The sequence below is a fragment of the Arvicanthis niloticus genome, chromosome 3 (genome assembly GCF_011762505.2).
Source record: "Arvicanthis niloticus isolate mArvNil1 chromosome 3, mArvNil1.pat.X, whole genome shotgun sequence".
Lineage (NCBI taxonomy): Eukaryota > Metazoa > Chordata > Mammalia > Rodentia > Muridae > Arvicanthis > Arvicanthis niloticus.
Window position 1 is genome coordinate 122,590,323 of NC_047660.1, and position 21,798 is coordinate 122,612,120.

Consider the following 21,798-nt stretch of genomic DNA (forward strand, 5'->3'; position numbering starts at 1 on the left):
AAATAAGCTTACCTGGCTGGACAAGTAGCTTTGTAGAGATGACAAGACCTACTTTCTTGCTCACTGATTTTTTTTAACTGAAAACCTTTTCTTCTCGGTCCATACTGACACTCCATTACCACAGCTCGACTTCCTGTGCACCAAAACCAACCAATGACAGTAATTCATGTGTTTATATATTTTCAATAGATTTTTAAGATGTGACTGTGACAATTTCAAAATATACACTTTTAATTACATAAGCTTATGGAACAAAATAATCAGTATTTCTTACTAAAAATGCAAGATAGACAGATTTAAATTTGTGTCAACTTTACCAAACAAATATCACATTTGCTGATACATAGAGACAAATGATTTGTCTGTCTGTTTTTGAGACAGGGCTTCTGTGTAGCCCTAGCTGTTGGAATTTGCTCTGGAGACAAAGCTGGTCTTGAACTCATAGATATTTGACTGCCTCTGTCTCCCAGTGCTGGGGTTACACTGCCACCACCTACCTGAGTCATGTAATTTTTAATAATACTAAATAAGTTGAGCCAAAGCTGAATAAATACTTTATAAGTTGAAATTACCAAATGTTACAGTTGGTTAATAGTTAATACTATTTAAAATTGTATTTCCTTTTAAAATTTCTTTATATTGATTTTATTTTCTGTCTATGGGTGCTTTGCTTGCATGCATGCATGTGTTCATAGTCATGCCTGGGCACACAGAGGTAAGGAGAGGCATCTGACCCCTGGAGCTCATGGTCATGAGCTATCATGTGGGTGCTGGTCCTCTGCAAGAGCAACAAACAAGTGCACGCAGGAACTAAGCCATCTCTCCAGGCCCAATTTCCCTTAAAAAAATGAATTTATGTGCTTGTGTGGATACTTATAAGAGTTTCTGTGTACGAATGCAGGTGCCTACACAGTCCAGAGGGGTGCTGGATCCCATGAACCTGTAGTTAGGGGTGGTTGTGAGCTGCCTGATAAGGAAGCTGGGAATGGAACCCGGATGCTCTGCAAGAGCAGAAGTGCTTTTAACTGCTGACCCTTCTCTTTAGCCCCATTACTTCCTTTTCTAAATTATTTATTTTATTTTATTTCTTTTCTTTTTTTTTTTTAAATAAATCTTTTTATTCTATGTATATGAGTACACTATTGCTGTCTTCAGACACACCAGAAGAGGGCACCAGATATCATTACAGATGGTTGTGAGCCACCATGTGGTTGCTGGGAACTGAACTCAGGACCTCTGGAAGAGCAGTCAGTGCTTTAACCACTGAGCCATCTCTCCAGCCCCCTTTATTTCTTTTCTTAAAAAGAATTTACTTATTTATTCCTATGTACATTTGGTGTTTGGCCTACATGTATGTCTGTATGAGGGAGTCAGATCTACTGGACCTTAAGTTACAGACAGTGTGAGCTGCCATGTGGGTGCTGGGAATTGAACCCAGGTCCACAGGAAGGGCAGCCAGTGCCCTTAACCGCTGTGCCATCACTCTAGCCTATTTTCATATTTCTATTGGATTTGTTGGCCTCTGAGATGGCCTCCTACGATTCATGTCCTTGTGTATCTCTTCTTCAGCTTTCTACTTATCAGCTTACTTCTACTAAATATGGCAGAAGTGACAATGTGCTCCTGCTACTATTAGGTTATAAGAAGACTATAATTTCTATCTTGGGTACTCTCTTACTCTTACTCAGACTGCTGTCTCTAGGTGATGATATCGGCTGGCACAGAGTGAGAGAACTCTGCAAAGGCCTACATAACAAGGCAACCATACAAGTGAGACTAGAACTGCCTCCTCTCCTAGTAAAGCAAAAGATGACTGCAATTCCAACCAACACTACAGCCTTGGCCTGTGTGAGAACACCAGAGCCATCTTGCTAAGCTACACTTGGAATTCCGACCCTTAGAAACTAAGACAATAAATGTTTGTAGTTCTCAGCCTTCAAATTTGGGATAATTTGTTACACTGCAGTAGATAGATAGTGAAAACTTTGCTGCATAAGAGTTGAACATTCTACTTTATGTCAGAATACAGACAACTTTTAAAACATAAAATATGGGCTGGAGAGATGGCTCAGTGGCTAAGAGCACTGGCTTCTCTTCCAGAGGTCCTGAGTTCAGTTCCCAGCACCCACATGGTAGTTCACAAATGTCTATAATTTCAGTTGGAGAGGATCCAATGATCTTTTCTGGCCTCTGTGGGCAGTGAACGTAAGTAGTACACAGTTAACATATCCATATAAATAAAATAAAAACTCAAGGGGCTGGAGAGATGGCTCAGCGGCTAAGGGCACTGCTTGTTCTTCCAGAGGTCCTGAGTTCAATTCCCAACAACCACATGGTGGCTCACAACCATCTGTAATGGGATATGGCGCCCTCTTCTGGTGTGTCTGAAGACAACTACAGTGTATTCATCATATATATAAAATAAATAAATAAATAAAATGAAAAAAAATAAAAAATAAAAAATAAAAACTCAAGAATTTAAGATATATGTAAGATACAGTTTTTCATAAATAAAGGGCTGGAGTGATGGCTCATTTGTTAAAGTCTAAACAGACTCAAAACCAAAAATATAAAATATATATATGATTTTTATTTATTTTATGTATGTGAGTACACTGTAGCTGTCTTCAGACACACCAGAAGAGGGCATCAGATCCCATTACAGATGGCTGTGAGCCACTATATGGTTCCTAGGAATTGAATTCAGGACCTCTGGAAGAACAGTCAGTGTTCTTAACCACTGAGTCGTCTCTCCAGCCTCAGTTATAATATACTTACCTCTATTTTTTTTTAAAGATTTATTTATTTATTTATTTTATGCATGAGTACACTTTTTGATCTCTTCAGACACACCAGAAAAGGGCATCAGATCTCATTACAGGTGGTTGTGAGCCATCATGTGGTTGCTGGGAATTGAACTCAGGACCTCTGGAAGAGTAGTCAGTGCTCTTAACCGCTGAGCCATCTCTCCAGCCCACCTCTATTTTTGATACACATTAAAGTTCCCATAATGTAATCTTTTTTATTTTTTTACTTTTTTTACTTTTTTGAGACAGGGTCTACTAGTGTACCCCTGGCTGGCCTTGAACTCATAGAGATCCTCCTGCCTCTGCTTCCAAGTTCTGGTAAAGGTGTTCCCCAGTATACCTGGATGTTTTGTTTTGATTTTTGAGGCAGGATCTCTCTGTGTAGCTGTGGTTGCCCTGGAACTCAGTATGTAAAACAGATTGGCCTCAAACTCACAGAGATATTCCTGCCTCTGCCTCTGCTTCCTGAATGCTGGGCTTAAAGGTATATGGCACCATGCCTGGTGTAACCTGGATTTTAATTTTTTTAAAGACTGGAAACACTAAATCAAGAACTGAATGTAGAGAAGTTTATAGCACTGCCAACAAGAGTGAAAGTCAGCACATTAATTCTTTTTGAGCAAATCTGAAAACTAAAGTACTCAGAAAACAAAGTTCTTTGGAACTCGCTTGGCTGCAGAACCTGATACAAATAATGAAATTTTATGTGTTTGTCTTTATATTTATTGTTTATTTATCTGAGAGATGATTTATTCTTTTAAGTGTGACTATTTATAAAGACTAATATTTTGATTATGTGATGTTGTTTGTAGGTCCAATGGGAATTTCAAAGTTCTATTTATTAGCATACTATACATACAAATGAAGCATTATTTATTCAGTGTCATACTTTAAAACATAACCTTATGGCATAAACTAATTAGATATATATTTTTTGAGTTTAGCTGAATATTCAGTTTCAGCCACTAATATTCAATTCTCTCCTACAACAATGAAATACATCCTCTCACAAAAGTCATATTTTCACAATGGAGCACAGCTGCTGGAGAGCCTTCAAGTAACTGATAGAAGTACCTGCATTGACAAATGGGATTCCATCATATGGGACATACTGAGACTTCCACATCAAGCGAGTGGCAGGTTTGGCTGGGCTTGGAGACTGGCGAGTGCCCCAGACAGTCTGTGTTTGCTGCTTGTGAAAAGTTAGGACGCTTTCTAATTCAGTCTCACTTACACAGTAGCCACGATAGGAATCTCCAATTTTCTGTGAGGGAAAAATTAAATAAGAAAATCACTGAAGCCGGGCGGTGGTAGCACACACCTTTAATCCCAGCACTTGGGAGGCAGAGGCAGGTGGATTTCTGAGTTCGAGGCCAGCCTGGTCTACAGAGTGAGTTCCAGGACAGCCAGGGCTACACAGAAAAACCCTGTCTCGAAAAAAAAAAAAAAAAAAAAAAAAAAAAAAAAAAAAAGAAGAAGAAGAAGAAAAGAAAATCACTGAAAAATATGTTTCTGTTGCCAGGAGCTATCAAGGAGAAGCTAAAAACTAGCAGGTGACCTTCCTAAGATGGTTCCTCCATGGACTGTGTTAAAAGTTATTGACACAGATTTGCTTCTCTAGGTGAGGCCAAGAAGATTACATTTTAGGGAAGATTCCTGACATATATCTATATCTATATATTAATTCTTAATGAATATTCTATAAGAATTCCTAAAATTACATTAGTAATTATTAAGCTCTTTTATAATAGGACTGCTATTAAGTCCTCTCTGATAATCAAAACTGCAATGAGAACTCTGCCAGTCTTCAAGTGTCATGACTTAATTGCTTCTGAGATAGCAAGCAGTTATCTACAACTTAAAAGCACATTTCAAGAAGTTTTAAAACAATTAACCAAATGTCATAAAAAGAGAACTAATGATTTACTACAGGTGCAAGGACAGAAGATAAAATATTTACTGGGTTTATCTACACAAAACTTCTCTAATAACTTAGTCACAAAAATTATGGTTTTTAACTTTCAATGAACCTGTTGAACTTGTACTGATAATGTTTAGCCAGATAATTATTCTTAATGAATGTGCATGTAAACAATTCTCTGTTGTGAAATTCTTATACAATTTATGATCTAATTTATGTGTAAAATTATGGCAAACTTTTTACCAAGTGATCATGTATTCTGACAGATGTATAAGTGCTGAGGACAACAAGAGGAAACTGAACTTAAGAAGAACCTTTTAGAGAAGAACTTTCTTAGAAAACTTTTAGAGAGAACTCAGAAGTAAAGGCATTGGGAATAATAACATTGGGAGAAAAGGCACTGGGAGCAAGAGCATTGTTACAACAGGGCAGGAGGAGAGGGAAAAATTAGGAGAAGGCAGAGTGGAATACCTTAGAAATTATAAGGCAACTTAAAAATTAAGACAGCAATATGTAGAATGCAGAGGGAAAGAGGAAAAAGAAGAAGCTGCAGAGAGAGCAGAAGGAGCAAGAAGCTTCTCCTACCATGGGACAGAATGGGTCTTTTCATAATAGCAAGGTAGGCTTAGTCTTACTAAAGAGGACAAAGCTTTCTTCTTACAGACTTGGGTTTAATTCATTTAGCAATAAAAGGGTAGAAGCTTTTTCTTTCCCTATGCAATAAATATTGGATCTCATATTTCATCCAGAATGAGTGAGTTCTTTCTGATCTGGTGCTTGGTCTTTGCTCCATATACATATGTAAGTATGGATGTGTGTGTATGTGTGTGTGTGTGTAAATATGTAATTATGAGATAAGAATGTAGTATGAATATATAAGCATGAATCTGTACATGAATTTATGTGAGTTTCCATATTCGCTTGTATAAAAGTTTTTCCTTCTGTGAGCAGGACTCTTTCCTCCTGGTTTAATAAAAATTTACCGCTCCAAACTTCCCCCCAGCCTGGCAAGTGAGAGGCATTTGGACAAGAGGGAGAAAGCTCTAGCAATTAATCCTTGACTTAATCCCCTGCTGTTTATGATGAGGTGCTATGTGGGGAGCCGACAGAACACAGCTATCATCCTTGCAGCCATCTTGAGTCATATACCCTGATAAGAGACTTGATTACAATAGCCTACAACAGCTGAGCACACTCTGATAACATCTTGTTTTAGATACCCAGGATTTTCCCTTAGGTGTGTGAGACTTAAAGGTGTGTGACTTAAGGGTATGACTTAAGATCAGATTTAGAGACAAGGCCTAAGCATGACTTAAAGGCGTGACTTAAAGGTGTGACTTAGAAGTGAGACATATAAAAGGTGAGTGGCAGACAGAAGAAATGAGTAGGAATTAGGCATTGAGGAAGAGGACACTTGGACTAAAGAACTCGGAAGAATTACTATTAGGTATTAGGCACTTAGCACTTGGAGAAAGAACTTGGAACTTGGAGGCACTAGGGACTAGGAACTCAAGACTTGGGACTTGGAGGGAAGAAGAGAGACTGAAGAATAAATGGGATTGAATCACACTCTGCCTGGTCTCCATTCTTCGAGTGAGTCTGTCCTCACTCTCTCTCTTGCTGAACCCTGACCGCGGACCAGAGCAGCCTGGGGCAGTGCGGGCTCCAACAGTTTAGCCCCAAGGCTTTTGGCAGTGCGGGTTCCAACATCAATAGAGCAGTCCGCAACATTTTTGGCCCCCAAACGTGGGGCAGCTCGGGCCACAACAGTGCTAAATACCATAGACTGCAGTTTCAGGTCTCAGAGGAACTCAGACAGGCAGATCAACTAACCGCAGCAAAGTGACTTAGACTTAAGATAGGTTAACATTTTATTATTAAACAGCAATCCTAAATATCTCATGAGACTATGTTTTGCTCTTCTCCCTCTGCTATCAACAAAGAAGAACTTGAGGGGATGGCCCTAGCATTCAATGAACAGTAAACATAACTGATGGCCAAGAAGAAGGTGTATCAGTTCACTTCCTCAGCACTGGCCTATACAGTGGAGTCTGATCTGAACTCAAGCAGAGTCAACAAACAAATGGAAGTGTTTATAGCGACACTCAACTGCCATAGTAGAGAAGTTTTAGAGATGAAAGTTTGAAGAATATGTAATATATCTATTCTCTTGGATATATAAAATTCTACCCCTAGATCAAATCCAGATCAACACAAAATTAGCAACAAAGTACTGGTTCTTGGTGGATTATTTTTACTATTACGCCAAGAATCTATCTAAAACCCTATGAAAACGATGACTATGCATCCTAAAATATGTTGCAGAAGAACTTTATCATATTAATATTTTTGTAATATTTAAATTTTTTCAGATTCTATTTGTTTTATTTTATGTATATACAGTGTTTTGCCTGCACATATGTCTGTGCACCAAAAGCATACAGTGCCTATAGAAGGGTGTCAGAACTGGAGTCACTGAGCACTGTTATCTACCATGTGGGTTCTTAATCCAACTCAGGACCTTTTCATGAACAGCCAAGTGCTTATAACCACTTTCAAAAGAATAAATTGTGACTTGGACTTGGCAATGTACACCTACAAGCCCAGCACTTAGGAGGCTGAGGCAGAATTACTGACACAGGTTTAAAGTTAGCCTTGTCTACATAGTGAGTATCAAGACAGCCATAGCTACATTGCAAGACTCTGTCTCAAATAAACACACAGTCAAAACAACAATGACAACAACAATAACAAAAACCAGGTAAGTATCTGAATAAAACAAAGAAATTAGTCTTTGTGCCTGGATATCTAAGGAAATGGTGTTTATTAATGAAACAGGCAAAGAACTTAGCAAGCAGAGCTAACTGGTATAGTCACAGTGAATTTACAGTAAAATATAAATAAAGCTTCAGAAGTAGCTAAAGATCTGGGGTAACAGTAAGAATTATAGAACCAGTGATACAGATTTACAAACTATAAACATGAGAGCTGAAAGCCAATGACACAGGTAAAATCCTTCAAAAGATAACGTGAAGACAAGGTTAAAAGCAGACCTTGAGAAATTTTATACTGAGACTATGAAATGAAATAAATTCAAAGAGAGAGGAGAGAGAGAGAGGAAGGGGGGAGGGAGGAAGGAAGAGAGAGGGACAGAGAGAGGGAAAGAGAGAGAGTGACAGAGACAAGAGGCAGTTCACATGAAGCAAGCAGAGCTTTCTATGAATGACTTCTGCTCTGTCTCTTGTTCTGTGTTGTGTCTTCTGGGACAAGGCCTCAATGTAGCCCAGGCTTGTCTCCAACTCACTGTGTAGCCAAGGAAGACTTTAAATTCTTGGTCCTCCCAAGTGCTGGGATTACAGGCATGTGCCACCACATTAGGCATAACTTCTGCTTTACTGAAGCCTGTATCTTTAAAGAATAAAACAATAGATGAATTTAAATTTTGCATAAATGCATGTAGAATATGACAGATACCAACTATTGTGTACATTCAAAAGTGTTCATTTGGGGAAGAAATGTTGCCATGACAGTTGAGTCTAGGATTATCTTACGCTCACCTCACAACTCCTAAGACGGCAGGCCCACATGGGTGTGTTACAAGAAAGTGGCTGGAGAGGAGCCAGCAAAGGTTCTTCAAGAATTCTGGGAAAGGAGAGGAATAGATATAAATACAAAGTTATGCACACACATGACATTCAACTGCATTGTCTTTTTTTTACTTTGTGTGTGTAATATTGTACTATATGGGCACATATGTGCATACATGTGAACACACATGTACTGAAACCAGAGACTGGCGTCTGATGTTTTCCATAGTCACTCTTCACCTTATTTTTGAGACTGGGTTTCTCACTAAAGCTGGAGCTCACCAAGTCTGCAAAGCAAATGATAATGCAAACCTAAATCTGTGAGATACCAGGAAGGGTCCTAAGAGAAGAGTGCATAACTCTAAGTGCCTGCATTAAAAAGACAGAGGAACTGCAAATAAACAACCTGATGGCAAATCTCTAGGACTGGGAAAACAAGGACAAGCCAATCCCAAAGCAGTGATGGGAAGAAATAACAAAGGGCAGGGCAGAAATTAATAAAACAGAAATAAAAATGACCAAAAACATTCTTAAACAAACAGGTGGTTTTTGAAAAAAATAAATAAATGTGACATACCCTACACAAATTATCCAAGAAAGAGACAGACAACCCAAATTATTAAGATTAGAAGAAAAGGCAGACATGACAGCAAACACTGAGAAAATCTAATGAACCATGAAAACATATTTTGAAAATTTATATTAAACTACATTGGAAAATCTAAAAGAAAAGGATGCATTCTAGGTGCACATGACCTACCAAAGCTAAGCAATAACAACCAATGAGATCAAAGCAGCAATCACAAAGCTTCCCACAAAAAAATCCCTGGTGCATATGGAGTTATTGTCTTCAGCTGAGAGTCCATATGAGTGTTAGGTCACTTGTCTGGTGTGCAAGAGGCCCTGGGTTTGATCTCAAGCACTGAACAACAAAACAACAAATGGCTCACTATATAGGGTCTTACTTAGAATCTTTTCACAGAACAGCTAAAGGAATACAAACACATAAAAACATACTTTAAGGAGGGGGCTGAAGAGATGGCTCAGCATGTAAGAGCTCTTCCAGGGGACCTAAGTTCAATTCCCAGCACCACATGGTGGCTAACAACTTTTTTTAAGTCCACTGCCAGGGACCTGCTAGCTGCCCTCTTCTGTCCTCCACGGGCACTGAAGAACCAGTCTGTATGCACAGACATACAGGCAAAGCACCCATGCACATAGAAAAATGAATAAAACTCAAAAAAAAAAAAGTTTTTACAAAAGATACTTTAAATATTTTTCTAGAATTATCATGGAAAGTGTTATTTTAGGGAAAAGAAAAAACTGAAGTAAAAAAATAGGCCATATTTTGGTGGTTGTATGGGAAAAGATTTGCCTAGCATACTCAAGACTTTGTGCTCCATTTTTAGAACCATCCCCCACCCCCACACCTGCCCACCCCCCTCCACACACAGTGCTAGCAAAAACCATTTTAAGTACTTTATTATATAGGAATTATATCTATAAAATATGATTAAACCATTAAAAATTTTTAGGATCTGGAATGGATATCTATATTCTAAATACTTTTGAAATTTACATTGTTCCAAAAAAAACAGGAAGGTGCTCCCTTGTCAAGAAGCATGAAAATAAGACACATCTAAGGAATTTTTCCCCTCTCTGAATTTTTGATCTTTTCTAGGGTCTGCTAGCTTTATGTGTGATCTTTTTAAAAAAGACTTCCATTGTGACCCCAAAGACAAGCTCCTCTTTCCCATGATTCACCTGGTCCCTGACTTTTTGGGTACCACGAGGGATGCTTGTGAACGAAGACTGTAATTACTGGTGCCATCTTCTAAAGTGTCTGCTCTTACAGCTGGTGAGCTTCCAGCAGTGGACTTCTCTTCAGAGACATCTTAACAACAACAAAACAAACAAACAAACCAGCAGCATCTTGAATAATACGACAATTACTTAGCTAGAATTTAAATCTTTTCAGTGGGAAAAAGAAGAATATTTCTGAAGTTAAAGAAATCCAAAACTTTAAATGCTTTATTGAGACTGTCACTGATAAACTTATTTACTTTTATGTTGTATGTAACTAACTTTTTATTCTTATATTTAATAGCTATGATTTTAAAATAGTACAAATAATTATTAAAGAATCTCACATATAATATGAAAATTAAAAATTACTTATATTTGTGTTTATAATGTTTCTACAAACCATGTTTTTGGTTTAATTTTCAGTGACGGTTAATGAAGACAATATAACATAAAACAAAAGCAAAAATAACTATCCTAAACCACTGTTTAGAAACAGAAACGAGCAACAAAACAGTGTAGCAGTAATATTAAAAAGAGATTAAACTACATTACAAAGGGAAAAAAGGAAAAGAAAATTAATAGGGATTTACCAAATAGGCAGGGGGGAAAAGGGCCACGGTGAGGGTGGGGGCCTGGGGAGTCCAGATTCTCTTCCCTGGTGAGGGTGGGGGCCTGGGGAGTCCTGATTCTCTTCCCTGGTGAGGGTGGGGGCCTGGGGAGTCCTGATTCTCTTCCCTGGTGAGGGTGGGGGCCTGGGGAGTCCTGATTCTCTTCCCTGGTGAGGGTGGGGGCCTGGGGAGTCCTGATTCTCTTCCCTGGTGAGGGTGGGGGCCTGGGGAGTCCTGATTCTCTTCCCTGGTGAGAGTGGAGGCCTGGGGAGTCCTGATTCTCTTCCCTGGTGAGGGTGGGGGCCTGGGGAGTCCTGATTCTCTTCCCTGAATGTGAAACAAATGGGAGAAAGCTGAAGATTCAAACATCAGGTAAAAGAGAAAGGAATGGATCTCAGAGCTAACAAAAATACCAAAAAATACAAACATAAAAAGTTTCTGTAGCTAAGTATTATATTTGTGCTGCTGTTGCTATTTCTATTGTTGTTGCTATAATTTACAATAATTTATTTTGTGCTCACTGGTCATTTGGGAGAAAGCAAGAGTCAGCCAGCTTCATAAAATCCCAAAATGAAATAGACAGCTAACCTAGATGGGAATTGAAAAATGAACTTAAGATTTATTTAGGCTAAAAAGCTTTTTCTAATCACTCGGTTCACAATCTTACCTAAACAACTGAGGCTACTATGGACTTCAACAGGAAGTGTTCTAGAGTCTGACCTTAGTCTTTAAAGCACCCATTCCATATAGACTCACCTTGAGGACTGTGCACATCGACAAACGGCTCCTGAGGTATGACCACTTGCTCCATCCCTGTCTGGGGAGATAGAATCATATGAAGCACCTGTCAGATGTAGTGATCATCTTGGAAGCATTAAACAAATACATATGCCATTCTGATTTATCAGAATTATTAAATTATTTAAGTACACACCTACTTCCATTATGGAATGTATCACTTCACTCTATAGATACAACCAGGAGACATATGGCAATTGTTTTAAGGTCCCATAGCTGACAAGTGATGAAGCTAAGATTCAAAAAAATCAGTTTGACATAGCTTATGGTCTCAGGCACTATGTTCTTTTTTTTGTTTTGTTTTGTTTTTTGTTTTGTTTTGTTTTGTTTTTTTGTTTTTTTGAGACAGGGTTTCTCTGTATAGCCTTGGCTGTCCTGGAACTCACTCAGTAGACCAGGCTGGCCTCGAACTCAGAAATCCGCCTGCCCCTGCCTCCCAAGTGCTGGGATTAAAGGCATGCGCCACCACCGCCCGGCTAGGCACTGTGTTCTTAATGATGATAGCACATGCATGGAGTTTAATAACACAGAGTAAAAAGCCACCTTGGGCTACATGAAACCGTGGCTCAAAAATAAAAAGTAACTTACAAGTAAACATTAGTTATATATTATATTCAGTTTATCTCAAACACCAGAGTGCCAAGACATGAGCAGCTAAGGACTGTTTTAAATACTCTTTGTACTCTTCGTGCTCAAAAAGGAAAAACAAAACAAGGTTGGCTGGGTGGTGGGAGGTGGGGACATGCCTTTAGTTCCAGAAGGCAGAAATAGGGAATCTCTGAGTTCAAGGCCACCTTGATCTACAGAGTGAGTTCCAGGACAGCCAGGACTACACAGAGAAACCCTGTCTCGAAGACCATATGAATAATCAAACAAATAAATAAATACAAAACAAGACCATGGAAAGAATATTTCCAATATAATGTATAAGTCAATAGTATCAAGAAACTAAGGTTGGTTCCCTACCACTGCCATGTGCCCACCCCCAACTTGGGCGGACTTCCACTGTAAAGGAATAGGCCACCACAATGTGAAGAATAGGTGCAGGCCATGCAAGCAGAAGAACAGGCGAACTCAGGCAGACTCCCTGCTAGACCAGACACCATACCATCCTCAGAACCACAGATTGCAGCCCACAAGCAGAACCTCTCCACTCACTCAGAGCCCCCACTTCCCTCATTATCAGCTTATCCCAACTTGGATAGAGACCCTCTGCTACACCAAAGGCCAGGCTAACTGCCAGAAGTCCAGCCCCAACTTGGATAGAATCTTACTTCTGAATCAGAGGTTACTTCAGCTGCCAGAAATCCAGGCCACAAAGACCAGAGGACCAATGAGGAAACAAACCAAGGAATAAAAACACCCATCCAACAAAGCCAAACTCAGAAATCAGCACCTAGACCTATAAGTATCCCAAACCCAGATGTCTAAATGCTAGTGTAAGAATATAATCAATAACAGCCAGGGTAATATATTCCAAATCAGCTGAAGCACAAGAAAATGACCTTTAAACCAACTTTATGAAGCTGATAGACGGCCGTAAAGAGGAAATGAAAAGAATCAAGACTAATCCTAGGGACAGAAATTAGAAAAGGAACAGAATTCCAGCTCAAAAACTCAGAAAATATACAAAATCATAGAAGATGTTTTTTAACCTAAAGAAGGACATACCTATAAAAGTACAAGAAGCTTATAGAACCTCAAATTAATTGGACCAGAAAAGAAAGTTCCTATGTCACAAAATAATTAAAACACTAGACATACAGAACAAAGAAAGAATATTAAAGCTGCAAGGGAAAAGGCCAAATAACATATAAAGGAAGACCTATTAAAATTATACCCAACTTCTCAACAGAGACTCTAAAACTTAGAAGGACCAGACAGACGCTAGGAGACCACAGACGTACTATATACCCATACTACTATACCCAGCAAAACTTTCAATCACTGTAGATGGAGAAAACAAGATGTTTCATTAGTTAAATTTAAACAATATCTATAAACCCAGACCTACAGAAGGTACTACAAGGAAAACTTCAACCCAAGGAAGTTAACTACATCCATGAAATAAATAGTCTCATCCCAGCAAAACAAAAAGAAGGGAAGTGCAAGTGTGCACACAGACACAGACACCATCACTACCACCATGACCACCACTACCAACAAATTAATGAACTGACAATCACTGACCATTGTACTGGCTGGTTTTGTGTCAATTTGACACAAGCTGGAGTTATCACAGAGAAAGGAACTTCAGTTGAAGAAATGCCTCCATGAGATCCAGCTATAAGGCATTTTCTCAATTAGTGATCAAGGGGGGAAGGCCCATTGTGGGTGATGCCATCTTTGGGCTGGTAGTCTTGGGTTCTATAAGAAAGCAAGTTGAAAAAGCCAGGGGAAGCAAGCCAGTAAGTAACATCCCTCCATGGCCTCTGCATCAGCTCCTGCTTCCCGACCTGCTTGAGTTCCAGTTCTGACTTCCTTTGGTGATAAACAGCAGTGTGAAAGTGTAAGCTGAATAAACCCTTTCCTCCCCAACTTGCTTCTTGGTCATGATGTTTGTGCAGGAATAGAAACTCTGACTAAGACAACCATCAATAACTTGTTGCAGGATATTTTATCACACTATGAACCCAGAGTTGTGTTACTTACTGGGAAAACCTGTCTCTAGGTGTGGTGTGGCTCAGCCCTGGCACACACTTTAATTCAAGAGCTTTTTGATTATTTTATTTTATTTATTTTTTTAACTATTTATTTATTATATGTAAGTACACTGTTGCTGTCTTCAGACACCCCATAAGAGGGCATCAGATCTCATTACAGATGGTTGTGAGCCACCATATGGTTGCTGGGATTTGAACTCATGACCTCCGGAAGAGCAGTCAGTGCTCTTAACCACTGAGCCATCTCACCAGCCCTTTTTGATTATTTTAAACAGGACTAAATAGTCAACCATAGGTCGAGAGGCAGAACAAGCAATCAGTTGACAGGAAGTAAACACAGTAAAAATAACATAGAGAATAAGTCAGGAGGACAGATACACACATGGGAATAGAAGGGAGGGACATTCAGTTTGAGGGGTTTTTGAGATGGTATAGAGGGGGAGAGCTTCCTTTAGGGAAGTCTGTCATCTGTGGGATAAGGGCACCCTGGTGCTTCCTCTGTCTCTGAGTTAGCAGGCTTTCACTCCAGCATCTGGCTCCCAGTCTTTACTGGTAAAATAGAACGACTGAGATTTTGTTAAAAACATTTCACGCTCCAATATGTGGCACAACCACATGGACAGAAAAACCATGCCAGCTGCAGACAAATTAAGAAGCCATTAGATTTGATAAGTTACCTGGGAAGTCCTCAAGGAGAGAGCTAAGGAAGGTAAATACTGTAATACAAGGTGCTAGGACCCCATATAGTGCTACTTTAGATGGCCTGAAAATAGAAGCAGAAAATGGAAAGCTAAATGACTTAACTGAAATTGGCTCAATAGTGATTATAATTATTATCATTTTGGTATTTCATATTTTATCCTTAATAGCCATATGTGGGTTAATGAGATACAAGACTTAGAAAGACTTATAAATGAAAATCATAAAAATACTCAGATACAGACAAAGGAATGTAGACAAGAACCAATTGTGCCAGCACATGATAAAACTGAGGAGGGGTGGTCCAAGGTTGCTAGAAACCAACCTTAGTTTATCCAGTTAATAAACAATACTTACCAGCATATGATAGGCACCCCCAAAGTTATAAAGCAAGTAAATGAAATCCTATAGACATATTAGATTTGAGGAGATTCAAGGAAGCAATCATTTCATATGGTTTGCATTCACCCTATGTGAAGCAGATATTAAATTCATGGGCAACTCAGAACAGAATTATCCCCCAAGACTGGAAATATTTGGTAACAGCAATATTAGAAGTTGGTCCTGTTACAATGGTGCACATGGTGGAAAGAAGAAGCCAGGGCCTTAGAATAATGAAATAGGGCTAGAGGTATTACTATTTCCCAGGATCAATTGCTAGGTGAAGTGTTAGGAGCCGCAATATAATCTGCCACCCCAAGTTGGCGCTAGCCTCGTGTCTTCTCCAGATGTAAACATTGATCTGCGCAGTTGCTAGGCTGAGAGGTGTGCCATAGTCACTGAATGTTGGGTGGTGAGCGAACAGCCAATCAGAAGTGAATACGTCACTCTAGACTGTACTTAAACCAGGCCCCTTCCACAGCTCATTCCCTTCCGCGCCTCTCTGCGTTTTCCCACGTGTGTGAGACAGATTAAAAGCCTCGTTTCGCAGTAACTACCCGATCTCTGCATCTCGTGCTTTCTCTCCCATGGATGCAAGGCTCAGGGGGGCACGTTAGAGTGAAGGTCAATAGGCTGAGTTACAAAGGCAGTTTGAAATTGATGACCATAACATTGGCACTTTGTCATTGAGCAGTTTTAAATGCTTGGGACAACGTTGGAGAATCAGGAAAGATATCTGAGTCATTTTCTAAAATTATACAAGGCCCAAAAGAAGTCTTCACTGAAATTTTGCAAAGATTGACTTCAGCTGTAAATAGAATAGTATTAGATTCAAAAGTCACAAAAATACTAATTGACTCTTTGGTTTTTGAAAATGCTAATTCAGAATGCAAAAGGTTGATGAGGCCTTTAAAGGCAAGATCAGCACCAATAGGTGAAAAATTCATAGATATGGCTGATGTTGGCTCTCATGTTTATGATGCTACTCTGATAGGAGAAGTAATTTCTAAAAGTTTTAAGAAAAAAAATAAGAATGTCAAATGTTTTAATTGTGGTAAGCAAGGTCATTTGAAAAGAGATTATAAGCAAGGCATAGAAACAATGTATTTTTTTTCTAGAAATTATCCAAAAAGAAGGCCTCAGCCTTCTGGAGCAAGCAGAAGACGTGGTAAAGACTGGCATTGGACTAATGAATGCAGATCAGCAACAGACATGCAATGTAACCTTTTGCCATCAGGAAATGCCCTAAGGGACCTCCAGCAGGCTCTGATTTCAAATTTGATTAATCATTCCCTGTCAGTGTCAGAGAAAATCATCCACAGAGCAATCAAAAGATTTAACACCTGTTTTTAAAAACAACAGTGTCCTGGATGTAATCAAGAACAAAACAGTTTCAGTAGATAAAACAAAATATTCGGGAGAAACCAGAAAACAAGTATTTTGGCAAACTGCTATAAATGATCAGGGACAAAAGTTAAAAATACAAATAAATGGCTTGAAATTGAAGGTTTAGTAGTTTAAGCAGATGTAATGATAATTTCAACAAAATCTTGTGGCAGCATTTTCCCTGTCCAATTACATTAAAGTATTAGTGTAGCAGGAGGCCTGTGACTGGACAAGGAAAACGGTGGCAGAGCTAAGAGTTGGAGAGAAAGGGAGCCTCTCAGGTTAGGGAGGAGAAGAATCAAGATGGAAGAGGGACAGGAAGAAGATCCTGATCTTAAATAGCCACAAGTAGTTATGAATACCATCTAGGGATAGAATAGTTGGGATAACTTGTCTAATCTAGTTGGGCAGCTTGTATCCTTCTCATTTGGCTCAGAAATTACTGTGTAGGCATCTTGTGATTTGAGAATTGTTGATATATAAATCCAACTGATTAACTAGAAGCTTCAAGAGTTTTGATTTTTACCGGGTTACTGGGATTTGTGATATCTAACAGTCATTGCATGGGGCTGGCTTGGCAGCAACCAGGGCAAGGGAAATTAGCTGGGTAAAAGGGAAATTAGCTGGTGAAGGGAAATGAGTTGGGTGGAGACATCTGCTCCCCCAGGCCACTCTGAGAACACTCGCTGGGGCCTTGTGGCCTGCCGGAGATGGCAGTAGCTTGGGAAGCCTTTCTGGCCGTTTATTTTTTATTATTTCCCGCAACAAAATCTTGGCATCATAGATTGGCCTCTTCAGGAGATCTTCTAGATCTCTTCGGCTTCTAGAGATGTAATTTTATCTCTGGTAAAACAAAGTACAAGATAGGTAGAGTGTACAGGGCCAGAAAGACATATAAGAAAGTTAAAGCCATATGTGGCTAATATAGTCATGAATTTATGGGAATGTGATTTGTAGCAGCAATGGAAAATACAGATTAACATGGTACACAATGAAAGCAGTGTAAGAGGAAAGTTCATAGCACTAAGTGCCTTCATAAAGAAATTGAAGAGATCTCACAAAAGCAACTTAAAAACACCTGAAAGCTTTAGAATAAAAGAAGGAAGCACACCCAAAAGGAGTGGAAATAATCAAACTGAGGGCTGAAATCAATATAATAGAAACAAAGAGAAACAATACAAATAATCAATGAAACAAAGACTTGGTTCTTTGAGTAAGTCAATAAGATAAACCCTTTTCCAAACTTACTAAAAGACAAAGACAGTATTTACAGTATCCAAATTAACAAATCAGAAAAAAATTGGGGGATATAACAAAGGATACCAAGGAAATCCAAAAAAGAATTGTTTGATCATACTTCAAAACCCTGTATTCACAAAATTAAAAAACCTAAAGAAATGAACAATCTTCTTGATAGATACCACTTACCAAAGTTAAGTCAAGATCAGATAAACAATTTAAATAAACCTATAACCTCTAAAGAAATAGAAGCAATCATTAAAAGCCTTCCAAGAAAAAAAAAGCCCAGGGCCAAATGTTTTTAGTGCAGAATTATTTCAAACTTTCAAAGAAGAGCTAATGCCAATACTACTCAAATTATTCCACAAAATAGAAACTGAAGGAACATTGCCCAATTCATTTTATGAGGCCACAGCCACATTGATACACAAACCACACAAAGATTCAACACAGAAAGAAAATTACAGACTAATTCCCCTCATAAACATTGATGCAAAAATACTCAATAAAATATTCGAAAACCAAATCTAAGAACAGACCAAAAAGATCATCCACCATAATCAAGTAGGCTTCATCCCAGAGATGCAGGGATGGTCAACATTTGAAAATCCATCAGTGTAATCCACTGTATAAACAAACTGAAAGGAAAACAAAACACATGATCATCTCATTAGATGCTAAAATAGCCTTGACAAAAATCCAACACACATTCACAATAAAAGTCTTGGAGAGGTCAGGGATACAAGGGACCGACCTAAACATAATAAAGGCCATGTACAGCAAGCATATAACCAACATCAAATTAATGAAGAAAAACATAAAGCAATTCTACTAAAATCAGAAACAAAATAAGGCTGCCCACTCTCTCCATATCTATTCAATATAGCATTTGAAGTTCTAGCTAGAGCAATAAGACAAAGGAGATCAAGGGGATACAAATTGGAAAGAAAGAAGTCTAAGTATTGATATTTGCAGATGATATGATAGTATACATATGTGAGCCCCAACAATTCTACCAGAGAACTCCTACAGCTGATAAGCACTTTCAGCAAAGTGGCTGGATACAAAATTAACTTAAAAAAAAAAAAAATCAATAGCAAATAACAGGCTGAGAAAAAAATCAGAGAAACAACAACTTTCCCAATAGACACAAATAATATAAAATATCTTGGGGTAGCTCTAACTAAGCAAGGGAAAGACCTGTATAATAAAAACATTTTTTCTTTTTTTTTTAAATCGGATATTTTATTTACATTTCAGATGCCATCCCCTTTCCCCATTTTCCCCTCCCCCAGAAAACCCCTATCCCATGCCCCCTTTTTCTTTTTGATTTTCTACACTTTTTTAAAAATGTTAATCAAAGGCTTTATAAGTTTGGTAATGCTCAATCAGAAGTGTAACCTAATACCCAGCCTATATATATCAACTATTTTTGACTGGTGAAGACACGTGAACAACTGCCTCCATATCCCCCCTCTCTTTCTCTCTCTTTCTCTCTCTCATCACCTAGCTTCTCCTCTCCTTCATCTTCTCTCCTTATTCCATCTCTTCCTCTCAATACTCCTTCCCACTTAGCTCCTCCTACATATCACCCTTCCTGTTAAAATAAAACTTTTCTCTCAAAATACAATTAGAGCATAATTATGCCAATTTGTAAAAAAAAAAAAAAAAAAAAAAAAAAAAAAAAAAAAAAAAAAACCAAAAACAAAAAACTTCAAGTCTTTAAAGAAGGAAATTGAAGAATATATCAGAAAATGGAAAGATCTTTCATGATCATGGATCACAAGGATTAACATAGTAAAAATGGCCATCTTACCAAAAGCTATCTACTGAGTCAACACAATCTCCATCAAAGTTTCAGCACAATTCTTTAAAGACCTTGAAGAAACAATATTCAACTTCACATGGAAAAGCAAAAAACCCAGGATAGCTAAAAACAATCCTACATAATAAAAGAACTTCCATTAGGTGTCACCATCCCTAATTTCGATACTACAGTGCTGTAGCAAATAAATACCACATCGTATTGGCATAAAAACAGATACACTGATCAATAGAATCAAATCAAAGACCCAGGAGTAAATCCATACACCTATGGACACATGATATTTGATAAAGAAGCCAGAAATGTACAATGGAAAAAAGAAAGCATCTTCAACAAATGATGCTGGTCTAATTGGATGTCTATATGTAGAAGAATCCAAACTCATATCTATCACCCTAAACAAAACTCAAGTCCAAATGGATCACAGACTTCAACATAAAACCAGATACTCTGAACCTATTGGAAGAGAAAGTGGGGACTATCCTTGAATGCATTGGTACAGGAGACAACTTCCTGAACAGAATACCAACAGCACAGGAACTAAGATCAATAATTAATAAGTAGAACCTCATTAAACTGAAAAGCTTATGTAAGGCAAAGGACTCCCACCATCTATAGTACAAAATGGCAGCCCAGAGTGGAAAAGATTCACCAACTCACCAACTCCACATCAGACAGAGGGCTAATACCTAAAATATATAAAGAACTCAAGACACTAGACATCAACAAACAAAATAACTCAATTTAAAAAAATGGGATATTGAATTATCTAAACAGATAATTCTCAACAGAGGAATCTCAAATGTCAGAGAAACACTTAAATGTTCAACATCTTTAGTCATCAGAAAAATGGAAATCAAAACTCTGAGATTTCATCTTACACCTGTCAGAATGGCTTAAAAACCACAAGTGACAGCTCACACTAACCAGGATGTGGAGCAAGGGGAGCACTCCATTGTTGGTGAGAACACAAACTGTACAGCCACCTTGGAAATCAATATAGTGGTTTCTCAGAAAATTGGGACTCAATATACCTCAAAACCCAGCTATACCACTCCTGGGCATATACCTAAAGGAGGCTCCATCATATTACAAGGACACTTGCTCATACTATGTTCATAGCCAATTTATTCATAATAGCCAGAAACTGGAAAAAACTTAGATGACTCTCAACTGAAGAATGGGTAAGGAGATGTGGTTCATTTACACAATGGAATATTACTTAGCTGTAAAAAAAAAAAAAAAAAAAAAAAAAAAAAAACCAATGACATCATGATATTTGCAGGCAAATGGATCTAACTAAAAAAATCATCCTAAGTGAGATAACCCAGACCTAGAAAGACAAACATGGTATGTACTCAGTTATAAGTGGATATTAGCTGTAAAGACAATTATGCTATAACTCACATATCCAGAGAGGCTAAATAACAAGGAGGGCATAAGGGGTAATATAAGGATCTCCCTGGGAGCCGGGCGGTGGTGGCGCATGCCTTTAATCCCAGCACTTGGGAGGCAGAGGCAGGCGGATTTCTGAGTTAGAGGCCAGCCTGGTCTACAGAGTGAGTTCCGGGACAGCCAGGACTACATAGAGAAACCCTGTCTCGAAAAAAAACCAAAAAAAAAAAAAAAAAGGATCTCCCTGGGAAGGGAAAATAGAATAGATTTTGCTGTTGGGCTGGGAGCAAGTGGGGTTGGGATTAGGAGGGATGGGGCAGGAGAAAGTGCTGGGATCAATGACTGGAACTGGGGGGCATTTTGGAGGCAAGGTAGAAACCTAGTGCAATGGAAACTCCGTGGAATCTATGAGAGTAACTCTAGCAAAGACTCCTAGTAATGTGGGTTCTTGGAGCCTGAACCAGCCATCTTCTGTAACTAGGCAAGGCCTCAAGTGGAGGGTTTAGGACACCAACCCAGCCACAAAATCTTCAACCTATAGTTTGTTCTGCCTGAAGAGTGTTCTGGGACTGCAGTCTAGCATGGTATCAGAAATACCAGAGAGATTTCATCCAGCAACTGATGGGGGCAGAAGCAGAATCCCAGAGCCAAACATTAGACAGAGCTCAGGAAGTCCTGCAGAG

At 38.6% G+C, this 21,798-nt stretch overlaps 1 protein-coding gene across 4 annotated transcripts in view; it reads right to left on the reverse strand.

Annotated features, from left to right (window-relative positions):
• The window catches only part of Carf (calcium responsive transcription factor), a 50,357-nt gene that overhangs the window by 16,014 nt on the left and 12,545 nt on the right, over positions 1–21,798 (reverse strand). For all 4 annotated transcript variants that reach the window (XM_034497585.2, XM_034497587.2, XM_076931830.1 and 1 more), the window contains 5 exons: positions 11,486–11,546; positions 10,080–10,209; positions 8,286–8,370; positions 3,882–4,071; positions 13–133 (listed from right to left, as the gene is read on the reverse strand). In XM_034497585.2, the coding sequence (XP_034353476.1) occupies positions 13–133; positions 3,882–4,071; positions 8,286–8,370; positions 10,080–10,209; positions 11,486–11,546 (587 nt within the window). The remainder of the gene's footprint in view (positions 1–12; positions 134–3,881; positions 4,072–8,285; positions 8,371–10,079; positions 10,210–11,485; positions 11,547–21,798) is intronic.